Source organism: Coccinella septempunctata, chromosome 3 (genome assembly GCF_907165205.1).
Source record: "Coccinella septempunctata chromosome 3, icCocSept1.1, whole genome shotgun sequence".
Lineage (NCBI taxonomy): Eukaryota > Metazoa > Arthropoda > Insecta > Coleoptera > Coccinellidae > Coccinella > Coccinella septempunctata.
This window is the reverse complement of record NC_058191.1, coordinates 28,775,162-28,797,398: the sequence shown is the minus strand read 5'-3', so window position 1 is coordinate 28,797,398 and position 22,237 is coordinate 28,775,162. Positions and strand designations below refer to the sequence as shown.

At 32.4% G+C, this 22,237-nt stretch overlaps 2 protein-coding genes and 1 long non-coding RNA gene across 4 annotated transcripts; all 3 read left to right on the top strand.

Moving 5' to 3' along the window:
* The first annotated feature begins 2,746 nt into the window (after positions 1 to 2,746).
* On the top strand, positions 2,747 to 3,487 carry LOC123309298 (60S acidic ribosomal protein P1). Its single transcript, XM_044892337.1, has 2 exons — positions 2,747 to 2,941; positions 3,183 to 3,487. The coding sequence occupies exons 1-2, from the start codon at positions 2,870 to 2,872 to the stop codon at positions 3,447 to 3,449; spliced, it is 339 nt and encodes a 112-aa protein (XP_044748272.1). The 5' UTR covers positions 2,747 to 2,869; the 3' UTR covers positions 3,450 to 3,487.
* An 870-nt stretch (positions 3,488 to 4,357) lies between these two features.
* Positions 4,358 to 18,674, top strand: LOC123309214 (REST corepressor). 2 transcript variants are annotated; one of them, XM_044892201.1, is made up of 8 exons: positions 4,358 to 4,641; positions 4,799 to 4,942; positions 5,946 to 6,160; positions 6,462 to 6,641; positions 13,654 to 13,751; positions 14,834 to 15,029; positions 17,127 to 17,365; positions 17,735 to 18,674. In XM_044892201.1, the coding sequence occupies exons 1-8, from the start codon at positions 4,536 to 4,538 to the stop codon at positions 17,916 to 17,918; spliced, it is 1,362 nt and encodes a 453-aa protein (XP_044748136.1). In that variant the 5' UTR covers positions 4,358 to 4,535; the 3' UTR covers positions 17,919 to 18,674. The 2 variants fall into 2 exon arrangements, with proteins under 2 accessions (XP_044748136.1, XP_044748137.1); XM_044892202.1 differs by lacking the exons at positions 13,654 to 13,751; positions 14,834 to 15,029 and having other exon boundaries at positions 4,362 to 4,641.
* On the top strand, positions 7,921 to 13,148 carry LOC123309215. Its single transcript, XR_006537245.1, has 2 exons — positions 7,921 to 9,735; positions 12,397 to 13,148. It is a non-coding gene; the product is annotated as an uncharacterized LOC123309215 (long non-coding RNA).
* Positions 18,675 to 22,237: the final 3,563 nt, after the last annotated feature.

Below are 22,237 nucleotides of genomic sequence, written 5' to 3'. Positions count from 1 at the left end.
AAGTATTTTTCCAAATGTAGGTTAGAGCATGTGCTCTCCCAGAATCACTCCAATCACAAAGAATTTCACACACATACAGGCTGATTCATAACTATTGGGACATAGGTTAAGGGCAGATTGTTTAGACCAAAATATGGCGATAGGACCAAATATACCTCAATAAAATACTGCTGTGAAAAAAGATAGAGGGCGTTAAAGTTGAATTTTTTATAAGGGGACAGAATAATATTTTCTTCGAAGTTCGAAAGTCCTTTATTAAAAAAAAAATAGAAAAGGAATAGAAGTCGGAGGAGGCCACGTAAACATTTAATTTAAGTTTATTCTTTTTATGTTACATTGTTTTTAATTATACTTTATCATCGAAATAAATGAATAACATAAATAAATCGTTACTTCAAATCCCCTTCCGATGCTCTGAACTCTTCAATTGTGTTTTTCTTAAAAACGGATGATAAAATATACAGTGAAATTATTAGCAAAAAACGAAAAAAAATTCAACTTCAACGCCCTCTATCTTTTTCCACAGCAATATTTTGTTGAGGTATATTTGGTCCTATCGCCATATTTTGGTCCAAACAATCTGCCCTTAGCCTATGTCCCAATGGTTTTGAATCACCCTGAATATCACGAACAAACACATACGACAATCATAGAGACTAATTTGAACTAATATTCTCTTCAACGATTGCAATTCGATAATGATTTTTGAGTTCCAAACGCGGGGAACAGTAATCATCCCGCAGTGACAACCATTTTGGAACTAATGTCGATTCTTGCAGTAGGTCTAGCCAGAGATAAATGGGTTCCTGAGTTTAGCTTTACGTTTCTTTACTTTAGTTTACTTGACGTTTAGATACATCTAAGTATGTATTATGAATCTTTAGGTGCTAGAAAATATTTTTTTTTTGCTTTTTTCGAAGAGCACCCACCCTGAAGAAAAGGGTCGAAACAAAGTCCTGATAAAGACTATAATTTAATCGGGGTTGGGCAGTATTTCAATGACTTGTAATCAAAATACGTACGTATTGAGTATTTGTATTTCAACTATTTCTTGAAAATGTAATTTGTAATTAGTTTTACGAATACCTGACTTCCATGTATTTTCTATTTCGATACTTATGTCTTCAAAATACATTTGATAATAAATATTAAATATATTTATTATCAAGTTATAAAAGACGGTCTTGGACATAAGTCAGGGTTGCACTGTAATCCAATTACTTGTGATAAGGTGCTAATGTAATTTGTCATTAACTGATTAACCTGACGCTGAAGTCTTTGCAGGATTGCAATCCAGCAGCTGATTCGATCACCTCGTGCTGGGAGAGTTGACAAAGAAGATTTGATACGTTTTTTAAACTGCCACCTACACCTGAAGTGAATAGAGCGATATGCGTCATGTTATCATTCTAGTTATAAAATGCGTTGGTTGCAAGAAAGTATCATGCAAAACAAATGATATGCAAAGATATAAGTTATAAAAGCTTGCAATACGATAAAATCAAAGAGATTTTATTATCCTTCCAAATATGAGAATATGGCCATACCATATAACTTTAATACAAGCTCATTCGCTCATTGATATCAGGGCATGTAGAAGATTGTTTTTTTTAGTAGATTTTATTCATTCAACAAGAAGCTGTTTATCTGAAAATATATTTGTTTTGAAAGGAAATTTTTCGTACCAATCAATTGGCTAAAGTTTGAATTGTTTATGTGTTCTCTAAGATCTGACTGTATTTTTTTATTTTTTGAGTTTCAAAATAAATAGTTAAAATACTGCATTTTTTATTCAACATATCAAATACGCGACTTGAAATTAGTTTCTATGCCGCTTTTCAGATTCAGATAATTACTAGAAAATATTTTGTGCTTCGTTTTTTAATTAAAACTGTTATTTCATTGTAAACTATATGTGGATGATTTTTTTTCAATGTCAGGTTAGATAGATATGAATGAGAAGCCTGTCTATTTCTTTTTTTTTTTATATTCTGTTCTTGAATTTTCCCATTTTCGTTGTTTAAAAATTATTATTGGTGAAATAAATAGTATTAAATCATTAAGTCACCAAACCTATTCGCGAAGCCAATTCAGTGCTAATATTCACTCAATTCGATATCTATAGAAGAGATTGGAAAATTGGGGTGAAATTTACATTGAAAAGGAAATCTCTTTCATACATCATCTTCTTGATATGCCGAATGCTGAAAAAAACGAAACTTCCTTTTTTCTTTTGAATTTGTATAGGAGTGGCCTTTGAGACTGCACAGTGCAAAACTTGAATCTTGAATCCTCTTCATAAATTCCAGTTCAAAAGACACAATCAAATTCTCTAGTTCGAACAGTCACCACCATGTCACTGCCATATAAATTTGAATTCCTGATTCAAAACCTCCACGTCAGGTGGCGACTTGAATAAAATATAATAAAATATATTAAAATGAATTATATGAAATATATCAATCTTGAATGGACTATATATAACTTCTTTATTGATATTTAATTTACAGACATTAATTCCACTTCTCAATAAAATAAGAAGTTGAGAAAGGATTATAGATATACGTATTAAATATAAAATATATATTTTCAGTATAGTTTTTCTATTTCCAATTGAAATGATTATAATTATAATCATTCAAAACCTGCATCGAGAAAACTTTTGAGTTCACATAAAAAAGTTTGTTTCGTATTTTATGCTTCGATGGGACCATAGAAATGTGAAACACTTCCACAACGTGGAACTCTAACCTAAATTGATCCTTCTTTTCTCTGCGTGGTCGTTCACTGTTCAGCGTGCTCTTGTGCTTGTTCTACGATTGTAGCTAAGGTCTTCAGACAACTTGCACTATTATTTCTCAAATTCATCATGTCTTCTACTGCCGAATTATCCTGTGTCTACGCTTCCCTAATTTTAGCAGATGATGACATCGCTATTACAGTAAGTCTCTAGTTCTTATTTCTATTTTTCTCATTCTCTTTTTTCGATGCCTGAAATTTCCGTTGTCTGTTAAGGCTTATGTGTGTTGATCATATTTTCTCCTGATTCTCTTTTTCAACCAACACATTTGATTGTTTTCTGTTCTCCATTAAAGATGAAATTTCTACACCAAAATAAATATAGGAATATGCATTCGAAATTATTAATTTGGACAATGATTAGTAATTATATTGAATTTCAGGGAGAAAAAATCCAAACCATCCTCAAGGCTGCAAATGTTGATGTAGAGCCTTACTGGCCAGGGCTTTTCGCTAAAGCGTTGGAAGGTGTGAACATTAGGGAACTAGTGACAAGGTTAGGATCTGGTGTAGGTGCCGGAGCAGGTGCAGCACAAGCTGCGCCAGCAGCTGCGGCTGCTGCTGAAGCAACACCAGCCAAAGAAGAGAAGAAGAAGGAGTCTGAGCCTGAAGAATCTGACGATGACATGGGTCTTGGACTTTTCGATTAGTGTAATGAACATATTAATTGAATAAATGTTTTCATAACTTTTTTGTTTCATTTGAAATGTCAAATGCATAATGATGCGTTTTACAAGAAATTACTACTATATTGACAAAAATTTTCAATCACTAAACTACTTTTTTCTTTACAGTATTGCAAATAAACAACCTCTACTTCCCTGTCTATAGATTCAGTTATAAAAGTATATAGTGGTTAGCGGAACCATGTAGTAAACTAATTACGAACCTTGGTATCTTCTTTCATGCAGAGGTAAACTCTAAATCAAGCTATTTGTATTAGTGCAGATCATGTATTCAACCTTTTGATATTAGACGCCTTTAAAATTCTACTCTTAAAAAAAATGTAATTCGAATTTACTTGGAACTCTTGCAATAATTAATTGAAAATTAAAATAATCTGACTGGGCAACTATTTTATAATTTATATGTAAATCATTCAAAAGGGCATCCCCCAAAGTTGAATGCGATTGCGTGAAATTTACTGATCTGGGCCCAAAAATATAACGTAAATCATTATTTCATACAAGAATATGCTTTAGTTCTGAATAAAAATAACTGAATTACATCTTATTGCAGAGACAATAGAGGTTGTCTCTGTATTATTGTTTGTGTATGTTATTGATTGAAAACGAATCGATGCATGCGCTGATTCCCCGATCCATGGAGATTCCTATGCCAGCTAGGGATACATTTGGAACTTTAATAATATCCATATGTGTGATGAAATCGAAAAGATCAGAATAAATAGATTCCTATTTCTTATATATTTTAAAATATAATGTCCTTTAATTGTTGGATTTGATCAAATCATATTCACTGTGTGCCATTACTTGTAGAACACTACTCCACTCTGTGATCTGTGTTGTAGAAAAAGAAAACGAAATTGTCAACTGTCATTTTAGGAATGCCTAAATGTAAGGTGTTTTGATGTACACTTTCTTGTACTACTGTTTAGTTACATTACAAGTATTCGATCATTTAAATAATCAAGTTCGTGTTAAACTAATGGAACAAAGATAGTGTTATTATTTTGATTATTTTTAACTTGAACTATTTGTACATATTAAAACAACATGGTGTTAGCCGAAAAAAATGGTGAAAATTGCAGAAATGGGCGAAGAAGTCGAGGTCCAAGTCCCAATGGACATACACAAGCGGACTCTACAAGTGAAGATGAAAGTAAGTACATTATTATTTTTCGAAATAATTATATTAATTTTACATTTCATTTGAAGTGAGTATACTAACATTTGTGCTTCATCAATGTTTTAATGAGGTACAGTTTCAATACTTCCATATTAAATCTTCCACTAAGTTGCCCCCAATTTCGTTTCAGTCCCTGTTGATAAAATCAGAGTTGGAAGAGATTATCAAGCTGTCTGTCCAGAATTACAGCCTGAGAATTTAAGGCAACCAGAACTCTTGGCTGATAGAGCACTCTTGGTTTGGTCTCCTACAGAAGCCATTTCAGACAACAAGCGTAAGTTATTATTCACTTATTAAACCTAAATTGTTCAACTTTTCGTCATTAGGATGTTTTATAATTCAACATTTCATAATAAGCCAAAAATTTCAATGTTATTTGAATTTCATCAGTAAGGTGGCCTGATGAATTGGGAAACCCATCATCCTGTTGATCTCATAGTTAATGTAAGGCCATTATGTGTCAGAAGCTCTGATAATAATTATTCAGATAGTTTTTTATATGTAATAGATTTGAATTCCACGGGTTTGACGGGTTCAAATTCCCCTCAATGTTTTCAAATATGAGTAATAAATTTATTATTTCAACAAAAAACCTATATTATCTTGTTATTTAAGAAATGAGCTATAAGTATAGTGTTTTCTTAATAGAATAGCAGTTTTGTATTACTTTTTAACACTGCATTTTAATGTTGATCAATCATTAAATCCTTCAATCAATGAGCAACTCATCTGGAGAGGTTTCCATATTGGGAGTGATGTTTGATAATGTACTAGTTTGGGGCTTATTGAAACACTGAAATATACCTTATTTCTGAATAAAAAATTTAAAGTTAGACAAGGACAATCCATTATGGCCCGGTTGCTCAGTTCAGGATTAAGACAAGATGTAAGTTGTCTCTAGATTAGCCTGACAGAATTGAATGAAAATGTCAAAATTACTCTTGCAGCTAGACTCACCATAAGAATGTTAATTGAACTGCCAGCTTAGTTTCTTTTGTTGATTCATCTGGCAAACAGCCTGTCCTTATTCCCATTACTTTTCTAGTTTTTATTTCAGCCAATAGTGAGTTTGGCCCATCTGTGTTGTTTTAAACTGAATTATATAATACAGGAAGATGTAATACTGTCCATTTATAGCTTCCACATTCCAATAGGCTAAACTAAATATGAAAAAATTTGCTTCTATGCAATATCAGCTTATGACAACATGAATATAATAAAATAATTGTTATTGATTCATATCCAAATTTATTAATTCCACTTTTTTTCAATTTCAGTCGAAGAATACATAGTTTTAGCTAAAGAAAAATATGGTTACAATGGAGAACAAGCTTTAGGAATGTTGTTTTGGCACAAACATGATTTGGACAGGGCTATTCTAGATCTTGCAAATTTTACCCCATTTCCGGATGAATGGACAGTAGAGGACAAAGTGCTATTTGAGCAAGCGTTTCAGTTTCATGGGAAAAGTTTCCATAGGATAAAACAGATGGTAATTATTCATTGTATTGATCATATGTATTTATTTTATTCATTTATTTATTTATTTGCTACACAACAAATAAACTGAACTAAAAAACTGACCAATTCAATGTGCTGCTTTAAAAAAAAAAAGGAATCTGCTGAACAAGTGTACTGCCAATAAAAACTGATATGGTAGACCTACAGGCTAAATAGTATATGTAAATTTAACTATAATCTTTCACTAGAAATTTTAATCCATAAATTTCATATACCCAATGAATAGGCCTTCTGATGACTTGAATTTAACATGTTCTGAAATTATTTTACAGCTTCCTGACAAAAGTATTGCAAGTTTGGTCAAATACTACTATGGCTGGAAGAAAACAAGGACAAGAAGTAGCTTGATGGACAAACAGGCTAGAAAATTGCAAAATCCTAAAGACGATGGAGTAGCTTCAGAAGTAGGATCTGAAGTTGGGTCAAATGAAGAATCAGATCATGAGGATAAGGTAGGAAAAACTTCAAAAAGTTTACTCAGAAGAAATAGAAAGCCTGTTCAAATTCGATAATGGGTTATGTGAATATGTGTATGACAGAGGTGTATATTTGGCTCCATTGTGAAATTGAAGGGGATAATTATGTTCTTTACGAATTGAAAATGATTGGAAATAAATATGTAAAAGAATAAAATTGAAATGGCTGCCTGTATCAGTTAAGAAGTCTCATTTCAAAATTGAGCCACTCCAGTCCTGCGTTTGGTAGCTTAAGACTTAGTATTCCTTATTTCTCAACAAATGACCTATTATAGGGCAAATCTGAGGAGCTCTTAATACTACAGCTGGTTAATATCATTTGGTTATGAAATAAAGATTTGCTCTTTTAGACAACTTTGGTCTCTTGTATTCTATATTTTTCCCAAATTTCTACATTTCTTCCTGTTCTGTGAAACTTGAAAATCCTGTGAATAAATTGTGAATGTATTTAGGAATTTTGTCTAACACTTTTCAAGCTGTAAGGAAACTTGTTACCAGACATAGAAATGTTGGGTGAAAAGGGAGTAAAAAGGAAGAGATAGTTCTTTGGTATTTTGATCTGAAGATTGGACGTTTTCATAATGAGAATGAAAGGATTCTGGACTAAACCCATGTGGTGTAATTTTTTCCAAAATGGAAGTGACTCATTTTCAAAAAAATTCTGGAAAATGGCAAATTTGTGTTCCGTTCACCAGATGAAAATCATTGAATTTGGTTATTGACATATAAAAATAATAACAAGACTACAGATAGTTGATGGCGTAAAGTCAGTGAACCTATATGAAATTCTCTCCTATATCGAGTAAACAGCAACAGATTACTAGGTGCCTTTCTCTTTTCGAAGACTGATATAACATTTTGAAGCATACCTTTTGTATTTCCTTATTAAAATGTTGAGAAAAAGGTGAAATAGGTGAGTAGGTGACATTCTGGCGTCTTCTATTATAATGTCGCGACCATCATACCCACAGTAACTGATTTATCTTGTTTGACAATAAAAGAATATTCTAGGGCCCATTCAGAACTGAAAATGGGCAATGTAGTGGTGAAGGGGTGTTTTGATGTATTTTCGTCAAATATGAATAGACTGTTTATCAGGGATTATAATTGGGGTAGGTGAATCGATCACAGATGTCTAGGTAGATATGTCATTATCTTTCCTCATGAATGGCCCACTATTTGTATAGTGAAGAAGATTATTATCATCAGGAGAACTACGCATTCGCAGTCTTCAAAGTTATCCCTTATTACAAAGCTTGGTTGCTCACAAGCAGGTCAAGTTCATTCTTATATAATCTAAAAGTAAATTCAAATATCAAATAATTTTTCAAGAATATTAATTGAGTAAAAGGTTTGTCATAAATTCTGATAGTGTTTTCAAGATAACTCAAAGTGCCACCAGAATTTTTTTGTTCCAAGGAGGGCCTATTTCATCTTTGATCATATAAGAAACTTTTTCCTTCATATTGACTAGTTCATTCTTGAAGATGTTGAAGTGCAAGTAATTTTTCCAAATGCCTGTTCTATAATAAGCCGTCTCTAAAGACTTATTTTTTTTTCATCTTGTTATTAATTATGAAACTGACTATTTTTCGAACAATTTTTATCCTAAGTTCCAGCAGACAGATTTTTGTTAGAAATATTACTGATTCAATAAAATCTTTTCATAATGGAGAAACGTAGTAAAGAAAGGAGGTGATTTCGTTTTTTTTAATTCTTCTCTATCTGCTTCAAAATAGTAAACTATATCAGTTGTAAAGTTATTGGATGTCTCTTCATTCTATATTTGATGATGATACTACAACATCAGGAAAAACCTTTGAGAATCAATTTGGTCTTCAGATCTAATGAGATAACTCAATAAATTATAAGTGAAAAAAAAATTATTAAGAAGTTAACTTTGGAAATACTGGCAACACATCTTTCTTTTATCTAAGATGTCAAAATCTATTTTTATTATTCCCCAAAATATTGATGCTTCAATTGAGAATGAGGATCAGTGTAAGGACACAAATTCTAACATCGTCAAAGGTGTGAATACCGATAATGGGGAATTCTTCTCAACTTGAGCTATTACTGTAAATGCAGGTTTTAACTTCATGGTTTTTTTCAAATTCGCTCCAGAAATTATCCAAGCTCATATTTCAGTTTCAAATTTTATGTAGTGTTGTTTCCGTGCACAAAAAGGTAACAGCGCCACTTGATCTGTTCTCAGATGCCATACTTCTCAAGAATGAGATGGAACGACTTTGGGCACCTACAACTGTCAAAAAATAAGATTGTATATTGTTTACCAAATAACAACTGGTGATTTTCAAGAAGCCATCTTCGTTTATCTAATCGACTTTAGCAATCTGTTGTCCTTCATTATCTACGTAATCTGTATCGATATTGACGAATGGTGAAATAGACTCCCTATAAATTTTTAGTCCCCATATTTATTTTTATTTTTTAAGTACTCGAAATGAGTTTTTCAGGGAAGAGGTTGAAATAATGTGTTTGAAAGGGGAAGTTATGAAGATATTTCATAAATGGAGAATTCCCCATTCATGAAACAAGACAAGAAGTCGTAGGAAAAGCTTATTTTCTCCTTTGTAAATTGTTTTGAACATATTCAAAATGAAATAACAATTGTACTTGAGTATTGTTGCTCATTTTTTCAAACGAATAAGTGGTGAATGTTTGTGCTAATGCTACTCTTCATCGTACAAGGTACACTACATATTTTTGAAGTTGAACTATAAAGTAAATACATTATAGCTGAAACTCGCATGTAAGTATTAAATCAATAATCATCAGTTTTGTTATTAAATGAAAATTTTTCAGGTTACTACTTCCTCAGAATTAAAAGCTGAAAGCTCTTTACTATATGTGTCCGGAAAAAATATATTGATGAAATAGTAAAATAAAATGTAGTAATTCATTTGGATATGTCAGAATAACAGAAGTTCATTCAATTTGAGACAGGAAAATTTAGTTCGACATACACATTATGGGAAACGCTATTTTATCTCTGTGGAGCTTTTCAATGTATAATCAATGAAATGCACGAGGGTGGTACACAAAAGAGGTTCGTGGAACATTTGTTGCTTAGTGTTGATATAGTCTTTGTAACTAGCTCCGTTTAACATCCATATGTTTGAGTCTATATTAACTTTTAATCCCTATATCATTTATTCACGATCGATGCATAAAGGGATCATAATCTATCTGTTTCCTTGAGCATTAGATATAATCACTTGGGATAAAATAGCCATAATTCACTCATTGTCTATCAAACATCCATTAATCACTTGTGATTTATGACTGGCCTATCTAGATAGATAGATAGATCTATCTAACTTCGTGGTCACAACCACAGACAGAGGCTCTGAAGTCTGAACACAGATATTGCTATATTCAATATTGGTCAGAAGTTACTATAGCGAGTATTGGGATTTTGAAATGAGTATAGATATTATTGAAAATAAGGTGAGATAGTTTAGAAATAATTTATCAAACACGATTGACTTCCTCTCGTTTGGTAAACGCCATTCGCGTGAATAATAGCCATCATAATATTCTCGCTGAATAATATACTGTTATAAATGAGTCAATTGAACTGTCTTCTACAGGGTCTTCACAAATGGCATCACAGTTGGCTTCGAATACCGCTCCTTACTAAGGCATTTCGGACTAAATGTCATAGAACCGTCGTTGTAAAAGTAAAAATAGCGACCTATTTTAGTCGGCATTCAGTAGATGTTTTTAGGACAATTTTTTTAACGATTTTTTTTGCCGAATGAGCTGTCAGTTGGAAATTAACACTTGATGACAAAAATAGGGAAGGTAAAACTCGAAATATTCTCGTGAGAGGAAAGACACTACGCATGAGTAGGAAACATTCTTTTTCAATTTTTCCACACTCATTTCAGTTACAGAAGTATCACTTTCCTAATGCTAGAAAGTGATAAGTAACAACGCACGGCAGTAGAATATAAAAGATTTTCAGTTTTTGCGAGAATTTCATTGCAAGGTCAACGTGTATCAAATTTCAAGAGTATCATGAAGCAGCTCAGAAATATTGGAAAGTATTAATTTTTTCTGGAACTTTGAACACTCCCTATTTCAGTATTGAGGCCGTTCCTATAATGTGCTGAAAAATAACTTCTGAAAGTAAGATGGCTATTTTACTGCCAACTCCAGAATAGTGCAGTCTATATTCTTCCATAACATGAATTCGCTGTATTGCAGCTTATTTTGTCAGCAATTTGCCATTTCATCACTGGTTTCTCTTATTCTCTTAACCTTTATGGAGACAGATTTTGTGTTAAAAGGTTTAAAGAGTTATATCATATTTGATGGGCTTCGCAGCTTTCATTGTTTCATGTTGCTTCTCTTGCTGAAAGAAAAAATTTAGTTGAATTGCGAAATGCTTCCAATTAAGAATATAGGGCTATAAAGATTGGTTCAAATATTTAAAAATATGGAGTAGATTAATCTTTTTGGTTAGCTCTTTCTCATCTCCATTGCATGTGAAATGTGGGCCAGAGAAGTAAAATACTTCTACCTGCAAAATTCGCTCAGGGCTCTACAAAGCCTTTAGGGCTTGTGTGTAATGTCTCCTCAGTATTTTGATGATAATTCTCTATAAAGATTTAGTAGATTTGTTAAGAATGTAAGATTGCAATTGAAATATTTCCCACCTCCTCTGGACCTATTGTCTTTTCTGTAGGCAAACTTGTCTTGTTAATGTGCCAATAAACTGTACGGCCTTCATGGTACACAATTCAACTTTTCATTACTCCAAACTTGGACTAAAATCGGATCGATTCAATTCGTGTTGTTTCTGAAAAAAGTATGGATCGATAGATAGATGCTTTTATTGATCTAGAAGAGAAGTTTTCATTTTATTCTACATTTGCTACAAATGTTCATTATCGGATCTGTATATAGATGTACTCATCCATATTCGAATCAAAATTATACATATATGTACGTAATTCGTTTCCTCATTAGAAGTATCTTGTTGTTGTAGTATCATGATGTGAATGTACTAGATGTGTCTTTGTTACACTTATGCTGATAGTAAGTCTTGCTCACCTAACAAACTAGAAAATTGACTACTTGAAACTGATATGAAGCTGCATGAAAAATAACTTTAATTTCTCCTTGAGGTTTTGATTTTCATTTGTTCTGATGTAAACTTCAAGCTCCAAGGGTACCTTATTTTCGTTTAAATGCATCTCCCTCTTATTGTAAAACAGATGACTCATTCAAGAAAGCTCAAGTATGAGCATGTAAAAAAATCTTTTATTTATGTGTGAAGACAAAATATTATATTTCTTTACCAGTTTCTTAGAATTACATCAGTAAGGTTACATAATACGGGGTCTGTATGAATGATTGCAACCTCGCAGGGGTCTTTGAATTATTTTTTTGTTGCTTCTCACTTGACGGTCTCAATCAAATTTCATAGTTATAGTCATTCTACGTTAAATATCATTGAAATCGGCAAGATGGGAATATTTCTAGGCCCACTGCTATGTTATAATTGTTTACAAATATAATTAGTTGATGAGAATATTATGATTCAGTCATGTCTGGAAACTAGCAAAATCCATGAGTGCTTAGACTTAAAATTTTTTTTATTAGAGTGGTTATACAGGTTTTGGTTATCCTTTGTACTTTATGTATAATTTTTTTTCAGAATTACCTACTAACTTTTTTAAAACTTGTTTTTCTTCTATAGGCCACCTAACACTGAATGCCTAATCCTCTAAGGTATATATTACCTACTATCAAAAGGAAGACTGCCGAAGAATTAGATTGTCAAGAAATGCACTCATGGACATAAGAATGGGATATTTTCCATAATAAGTTGAAAATGATTCCTTAATACTGATGTTCAATTACTTAATCTTGTATTGTTGATAATTGTGTATTATATGAATGGACTGAACCTTAAATTATTTCAGTCTGAAATAGTGTTCATTTTGATAGTCAGCTTCCAAGTTCAGTTAGTTCTAAATAGCAGCTGAGCAAGTTAGTATCCCTGTACATAGTGAATGAATGGAAGTATTCAAGTTGTTACTAATTGCTGAGATGAGTACTTTAGTATTAACTGAACTGAACAAAAATTTTATCAAACGAATCATTAACTAAAAAAACTTTACCAACTCTTCGAAAGTACTTGTGAATTTTAAATTGAATCAAAATTGGATTGCATCTATAGAAAATATTTATTATGAAATCTTTCGCTTGAATTGGAACAATCAAATCATTCCAGCCATCCCTTTTATTGACAGAGTAAAAATATATTTTGGAGTATCGCCCGATCATCGGTATTTTATTTATCATACACATTTCAATTATATGTAAGATATGAAATCATCTTAGTTTATTTATAATTACCATTGAATTGCAAAACTCTGTTTTGTATTATTTTATTAATTATTATAATGAAAGAATTTATAACTATACTTGAATAAATCGATTTCGAAATATGGAAGTTTATTTTCATGAAAACTCACGGATGAACCCCCTATGAATTCGAGAAAAATCGAACAAATCAAAATAACGGGATTGAAATTTTTCTGTTATTTCGTCTTATTTCGTTTAAACCTGTGTGAATTGAGTTTTGAAGAAATTTTGCAGTAGCCTCCTTAAGCCAATTACACACAAATTATAATAAATAATACAATACAAATCCAGATGCATTATTTTGAATTCTGATGCTTAATAAGCCTTTTGAGGTAAGGTGGACCTACTTCGTATGGTTTGAATATTCGACACAAAAATTAAGTGTTATGGTCCTTCAGGAGTTCGTACAGGATGCGCGAAATTTCCATAGAATCAATATCATTGTAGTAGTGAGATATATTGTGCAAATATTTTTTCACCGATTTGAAGTATGGCTATATCAACCCTATGGCAACTTATGTATCAATATGATACATCTGTTAATTATCAACCGGATATGACATTAAGCTTGTTTGTTAATATACAGGGTGAGGGCGGTCAGTGTACGAATTGTGGCATCCATTGTACAATTATGCAACATACCCCCAAAGGAAACCATTGCAATTCCTGTTATCAGCACTGGAGGTATGTACATAAATATGGGTTTCCCCAATTACGGAAATTACCAGAGGGAAACAGATGGAACGACCCAGTGTTTCAATTATAATTTAGAAGCGAATATTTTTTACAAAGTTTATAATGAATAGGAGAAAACAATGGGGTGTTTTTTATGTGTATGGATGGATAATAAAATATGTGAATTTTTAATGACGACATTCTGGGTTCTGAGCAGAAGTTGTTATAGACTGTCAAGTTGAGCGTTAAATGAGTAATAAAGCCTAATAAGTCTTACTGGATAAGATTCTAGAACAGTCGAAACTTAGTTTTACTATCTTTGAATAATATTGAATACCTTTTTTGCAACTAGAATGCGAACATCTTTGTTGGTTCTAGAATTAAAGTAAAATATTTTTTCTTTATTGCAACTTTCCCAATGTAACTATGCGCATTCGGCATTTTATAGAATACTTAGGCAAAGTATAAAATGAATAATATTTTATACATAACCAAAAAGTTCGAGGTATTCTATACATTCCCTAGGTGTTATATATAATACCGAATTGCACATTCATCTTCATATATCATTTATGTCCACTCAATTCGAAAGTTTCATTCCTTCTGGTAATTAAGTATTCGTGGAGTCCTATTTGTTTATGAGAAATCATTTAGATGCATTCAATAGCTTTTCTCTCAAGAGATGTTGAAAATTGTTGGTAGGAAATTATTGCATCACAAAATGGATGGTGCTGTTTTTTTGTTCATTGATTTCTTCAATATTCACGAAAAGATCGTTCATGGGGTGTTGCATAATTATTCTAATCGGAAATCTTTACTCTTAGGCGCAATACATTGCGTTTTACATCATAGATGAGTGGTGAAACCAAATGGCACTATATGAGGCAGCGAAAAAAATGCTTTTCCTGAAGTCACAGAAATTTCCTGGACGCTCTCCTACCCCTTATATCCCGATCCAAACCAAAACACTAGCTTTTTCTACTAGTACATGATCTTCGACAAAACCCTTCAGCTCCCCATTTCGATGCAATAATTTCCAACCCGCCAAATACTACCTTATCACTAATATTGGTGACCCCTGTGTATGACAGACGAACAGGAATGCAGAGACCCACTTCCGGACCAGTAGGTGGTAAGCGGGGAAACTCGCTGGGGGGTCGCCACAAGCGCAAACCCCCCAGAGGAATGCACATCAACCATGACGACCTGGCTGCGATGGCCTCTGGTCAGGCGGGGGTGCAAATGCTTAAGGCTATGGATAGGGAAATCGACTCGCTTCAAAGACAAGTGAGTATTCCCAAAATGCTTTCTAATCCTTGCGATATCCTCCTTATCTTCATCCTTTACCTCGAACACATACACTTCCTCAATTTTCGATTTCACCAATCGAAGTTATCACGCTTTTCCATATTTTTTTGTATATATTTTTGTGCCTTCATCTGTAGTGCCTTTTGGTTTTTATATTTAAGAAAGTACAATTATTTAACGTTCACTATGGTTCTTATTTACTTCTCATCGTTTTGGGTACTTGACATCTTTTGACGTGAAAATGCCATTCCTTATATAAATCAACCCCCTTTAGGTGTCGGATGAAACCCCCAATTTTTTAAACGGAAAGTAGGGGCTTGCAATATTCAATACCTGAATAAATAATGCCATATCGTATTGATACTGCAATAAAAAAATGAGCTCCATCTTAGGTTTTTTTGCCGCTTGACTAATTTTTATTTAATTAGATTATCAATACGATATGGCATTATATGGATACTCAGGTTTTATTTAGAGTTAGTAAATTTTCTGCGCTGGAGAAATTTTTTTAATATTAATTTAAACAAGAGGCTCTACCTCATTGAAAAATTGGAGGTTGCAGCTGTCACCTGAATGAGGTTGAGTCACTAGAATTTAAGAAGGACATTTTCACGTCAAAAGATGTCATTTCAGAATTAAAAGGTGGAAAAGGTATAAAAATTGAGCTACTTAAATGAATGTATTCAATTTGGCTGTTCCACACTGTATAAGTCTATGCACTGACCGAAATATTCTGAATTTTGTACTGTTGTTTATGTAATCGATACAATTGGGTAAAAATCTTATCTGAAAGCTGAATCATTTGCTGTGAATTCGAGTATTCTTCAGTTCGAATACTTATGTTCGAATATTTATGTTATATTTTATGTCTCCGATAGAATTTACAGAAATTATCAGTCTGTAACCAGATCTTAAGCTGCGTTTGGACTTTCAAGCCTGCTTCGATGTCAATATTTCTCGAAGCCAGCATGCTTTGGTACGAGAATACAAACATTAATTTTTTTGCTCGCTTGTTCTCATTTGAATTTCCTCCGAAGATGTCTGTCTCAATCAAAAAGATATAGAGGCGCATTCGGAAGGATCGGAAGTGCTTGGGATCAGTCGGGTGTTGCCACACGTTGTGGCTCTCTATCTTCGCATTGGCATATTTATCAGGCTTGTTCGTAGAGTGGTTCACAACGGTTGTGAACTGTACAGAGCAAGCGCTAAGCCCATAGGGATTTTCCCTAAAATGGAATTGCGCCTGCTCTGTACAGTTCACAATCGTTGCAAACCACTCTACAAACAAACCTGATAGGTCATAAAATTAGGTGATGGCGTGTAATGAAATTAGATGATTTATTTATCATCCATTTATTCGTGTATTTTCATCACTTCTAGTGGCTTATTGTAATAAGTTAATTTTAAATTATCCTCAATTTAGCTTGATATAACCATACAATACTTCATCACCCTTTTCAACCTTGGAACATAGATCTATGTTCCAAGCTTTTCATCGGATTTGAACTGAATTGCGCCCCCTTTCCATATCTTTATGTTCTCAACCACCGTGTCACGACACATTAGTGATTTCATATTAATAATGCCTTGAATTAGATAGAATTTCAGTGATATGTACTAGAAAGAAACATTGAAATTGTAAATATGTATCGAACAAAAAATATTTCTTGTAATTCTTTTACTGCAGGCCTGTGGAAATTACGTCTGGGGTTGATACATTTCTCTTCGAGTTTCTGAGACTCGCCAGCTCAGACTTTCTGTCTCTTAAATTGATTTTACGTTCTTCGATAGCACTATGTTTGTTATATTGAAATTTCAATTATCTTGGATGGTTTGAAAGTATTCTATCATCAGTTGTTACAACCCAGAGAGATACAATCTTAGACCTAAAGATATTTGAAGATAATTACAGCAGTTATGTGTAGGTGCAACGTCAAGTACCTACAACAGGGCTATTATTACATTTATCAATTGATTTATATATTGTGTATGGGCATTTTCCATTTTAATATATGAATATTTACCTGTTTGTGCAGCTGTTTTCCCAAACGATGAAATTAACATCTCCAATTTCAGGTACAACTGAATAAGCAACAAATTAGTTCATTGAAACGAAAACATTCGGATTCTCTGGAAGACCTTAGGTCTAACAGTGAAGCAAACCTCAGAATCAATGCAAGATGGACGAATGAAGAACTACTTCTAGCTGTACAAGGCGTCCGAAAGTACGGTAAAGATTTCAAGAGCATAGCGGAAGTGTTGGGCAACAAGACAGAACATCACGTGCGCAATTTCTTCGTTAACTATCGTAAACGGTGAGTAATTGTTAATTACCATTCTGTGTTGTGGATACTATTTTTGTCTTCACATCTTTGTGAAAAGCTGGGTAAAAGCCTCGTATCGTACCACTGTCGCACAACTTGCGTAAACGACATATATAGCAAAACTTGGTATATATCTATGTGTAACAAAATTGTCGCTGGAGGACTTAACAAAACGTACTATGTTCTGTCACATGTCTGTACCAAGAAGGCAGAGCAATGCTATTATCTTGGTCTGTACACATCCAACCGATGGGACTCAATGGTTGCGCGACGGTTCTACGTTACGAAGTTTTGTTGCAAGTTTACAACTTACGTCGTCAAAATTGTTCGAATATTTTTTATTGATCTTTTCCATAATAGGTACAACCTAGATAATATTCTGAAAGAGTGGGAGAAAGACAATGGACCTCTGCCTGAAGATGAACTCAAGATGGATGTCGACGAAATGCCAAACGACGACGTTATTTGCATATCACCAGTGCCGAATGGCAATTCCAAAAAGGAAGTTAAAAATGGTAAAGTCGCACCTGTGGCAACCAAATGATTTCATTGTGTAGTGAACTATTGGACGAGACTGTGTACAAATATTTAAAAGATTTTTATGTGCAGACACCGCCACCTATTTTGGCATGAACTGGCGATCTGTACCTGAATATATTTAGCCGAAATGAGTGTAATCATTATGTGTAAGTGGAATTAATAGGTTAAAGTCGTAATTCTTAATGAACACAGTATCTACGCCGCTGGTAGCCATTCTAAAGCGCCCTAGCTGTAACAAAATAATGATAACTTCGCTCGTTCGTGCCATCATTGGTGAAGGAAGCTGTATCCTGATTTGAGAAATCGTAAATATGTCAAATTTTCATTGGAGGAAATGTGACTTTAAATTTTCGGCCATTAATTTTGGATTCGAATGTATCGGGAATATTTTCTTTATTCGACTCCATTAATCAATAAAATGTAATATAAAATTGTAAAGTGCGTGTTTTACGAACAATTGACGTTGGTTTGAAACCTACCAATTAAGAATCGTTCCAAGTAAACCCTAGAAGAGTTTCCTGCTCATTTGCAAATTAACACCCTCTGAAGCGAAGTCGAAAGTAGCCGCAATCAATCGAAACCATTATTAGAAGTTTACTGATAATTCTATTTAACTTTATTTCAATATACACCTGCATTGATGTATGCTTGAATATATCTGGAAATATTTAATTAAGTAATGAAAATTTTATATGAATTATAAATTTAAGTTGAAGTATGCAATAATAATTAAAGTGTTGATGTCAACAATTTTCCATAACCTGGTTTTATTAATTTCTACACTTTTATATTTTGTTTTATGTGAAGTTATATCTACGTGAGAATGCTGTTGTTATCCAGATCAGATAAATGGTTCCGTCTTGATAGTGCAATATTTTGTAATTCTTTGAGAAAACCGGCACACAATTTGGCTTGTAATTTATAAAGTTGGTGAAATGCAGATCTATTTATTTCATCATTTGATGATGTTTTCTGAGCATCTGTAAGTATTCTTGCAAAAATGGCATCAACATTGCTTTAAAATTCCCAAGAGTTGTTCTCTGCACAAAATGTAGAATGATTTTTTATCTGTTCTATTGAAATGGATTTCAGAATCTTGAAGCAAATCTTTCATCAGTATTTTGAATTTTTTTTCAATTTCACTATTGAATGATGGTAGAGACGAGACAATCATTCTGAACAATTAAAGGTGGTACAAATCTGGATTCATAAAAAACCTGCATTATATGGCGTCTCGTAATTTAATATAGTAAAGATCAATATCTTCTGAATAAAGATTCGTTTTCAATCATAGCAAAAGATTGACTCGTTCATTTCGTTTTCATTTTATTTCTTTTAAAGTTTATGTTTCTTATATTCTCAGAATTTAAAAGTGTGTTCAGACATGAGAGGATTTGGATTATCTCTAGTATAATAGTATTGAAAGGTTGAAATTTTCCATCGGGACTACTTAACCCAATTTCAAATGAGCAGTACAAGTTTATATTTCTGCTATAAATTTATTTGAAACTTTAAACATATGCTTGAGTTAGTTATAACGATCATGAAGAAAAATAACATCTTGCAGATGATCTCCATCATTCCATTTTGACATTTAAAGGCCACATTATTCAACCCAGAGCAACAAGAGTAATTTGAACGTTATCCATTTAGTGAAATAAAAATTGTTTAATTCACAAGGGAAATAAAATATCATGAGTATGAGTGGATAAACCTAATCTTGCTCTTATTGCTATGGATTGAATAATGCCCTAACGACAATCAATCGAAGCGATACCTTTTAGGTCGTTTCATAAATTAGATAATTCTCTGGAAAGTGTTACCATTTGAATCCTAATCAAAATGTTATGAAATTTTGTATACAACATGCGAGTTGCAAATGTTTTTTCATTCGAAGAAATAAACCCAGTCGCCTTTTGGGCTCATAGGTAAAACTTTCTTCTCATGAATAAACATTCATTGAATTCACTTGTTGTGTAAATAACTATTTTCACTGTTGAGAAAGTAGACTTTGAAAATTATCAACTGCATAATTCAGTTGATTAGATCATAAATTTTTTTGTAGCCTTCATAGCTCACGTCTTCGGATAGTTATACTATCAGCGTTCAACACTGATGATTTCTTCACTTTAAAAAAGCAATAATTCTCTGATACAATAAATATTTTTATGTGAAGAAAAAAAAGCGGAGTCCTGAGTATTATATCCTAACTTCCTGAGAACGCAACTGATCTAGTTATAAAATTTTATGAAAAAAGTATCCTTAGTACACACTTATCCTGGAAATATCAGTGTAATTTTTCCGTTTGAGTGTGAACTACTAGTGTGTCCGTTGGAATTACTAAATTATCTAATATCGATTTTGTACTAACCACCACAGTGCAAATATAAATATACCTAATTAAAAAAAAATTGGCGTAATGAATAAGTCAAACTTTGTGCAAAAGAGATAATAATTTTTTCTTTATAGCACTTGCATAGCTTGCATTATGCAATATGTTCAGACTTTTTACCGGTATTACTATTTTCCTATTTAAATTAAAACTGTTAGAATTTTATTCTAATCAAAAATGCATTCTCATTTCGTATAATGAATTCTTACCAAATTTTTTTGTGCTATTGCATTCGTATTTAAATGATCCCCATGAATCTTTTTTGAAGTTTCCGACAAATTGTGAACAAATATTTGATAAATCTCATTGCACGTGATATATTTGCAGATGAATGAAAATAGACAAAAGAAATGCATGTTTCACGCGAGTACTAAGATCTGCTAGTGGCTATATATTTATGTACACTTAGGTTTATATTCTTCTATATATTATAATTTCATGCTTATACATTACCTATTTATTTATGTGAAACGTATTAAATATAATATAATTTCATCATAAATTGTTTTATTTGAGTAGGTTTTTCTTAAAAATACAATTTTAAATTGAATTAAATATTGAAAACTTTATCATTCTATAATGATTTTTAAATTCAACTTCAAGAATGTTGAATATGTATTCAAGTTTGGAAATTGAAGTCTTATTGACCAAAAAAATCCTTAGTTAGTCATTGTTATAACACGTGTGGAAACAATGTGACGTGAACGCAAAATTTCACTTAATTAAAAATTTGAAATGGCTTTGATCTTGATTCCTACGTTTTATAACAGGATGTCTGTCGAATTCGGTGATATTTTCATCAAAATATTCGTTTTTTACCCGGAAAGGTTTGGCGCTGATGCTCGTCATAGCCAATGCAAATGATATACCGAAACTCTGATCTACCCAGGTTGAAATAGGCAGGCATTCTATGGGAATAAATCATAATAAAAAATTTAACGGTGTTCCTCTATAATGTCAGCACGATATCCGCCTACGAGGTGAATTTAAGTTCAAAGGTAAATCCAACTTATACGATTTACGCTATGTACCTCTGTTGATACATTATTTTTTCTCAAAAATCTTCATTTGTAGCCAGAAATTACAAGAGCAAGTACTCATTTACACCCTGTTTATTTGCTCTATGATACCGGAAGATTTCTGCAATATTATTTCCAGAAACTCTTCTGGATTGTCTGGAAAGAACGTACGTGTAATAAAAAACCGCCTTAATTCACAATTTTTTATTAATTTTTGTTATATCATAATATTTACAATTTTACATGAATATCACCTATCTAATTGAAAGAAGAAACATACACAAAATACATACAATTCGAATATAACACTTAACAAACTATAAATAAGATGAAATTATTTTACAAGAAGTAATTTATTGTGGTATTCTTATCAAAATTCAACAATATTCTAGACATTCACAGTATCGAAACCTTAGAGTGAGGAGCACATATACATATACGAATCAAAAGGATTTGAAAATGCCAAAATTGTTTTCTTCACTGTCTCTATATTTGTCATAGTTTCTCTCCCGTATTTCTCTCATATCTTGAGATAATTTAACTATATTTCACCTGGTGTAGTTGTACTATACATTTATCACTGTGATTTTGGCATTTCAAAAATTCCTCGTTTTTTACTCAATACACTGATACTTATATGTTCGTATTTTACAAAAGACGCAATTTTTTCGCTTCATTCAAAAGATAAATAACTTGAAATGTGTTTCTTTATACTTGAAGGTCGGTCAACTCATTGTTGCAGATATTGTATATATAAAGCCGATTTTCTGCACTTATCATATTCATTCAGTAGGGATCAAGTAGAACAAGTTTACGTATACATCGTAAAGCTTTTCAATTGAATTGATTTCTCTTATATATCTATTTAAAAAATTTGTTTAAAGAAATCAGTTTAAACCACGATCTTTGGTA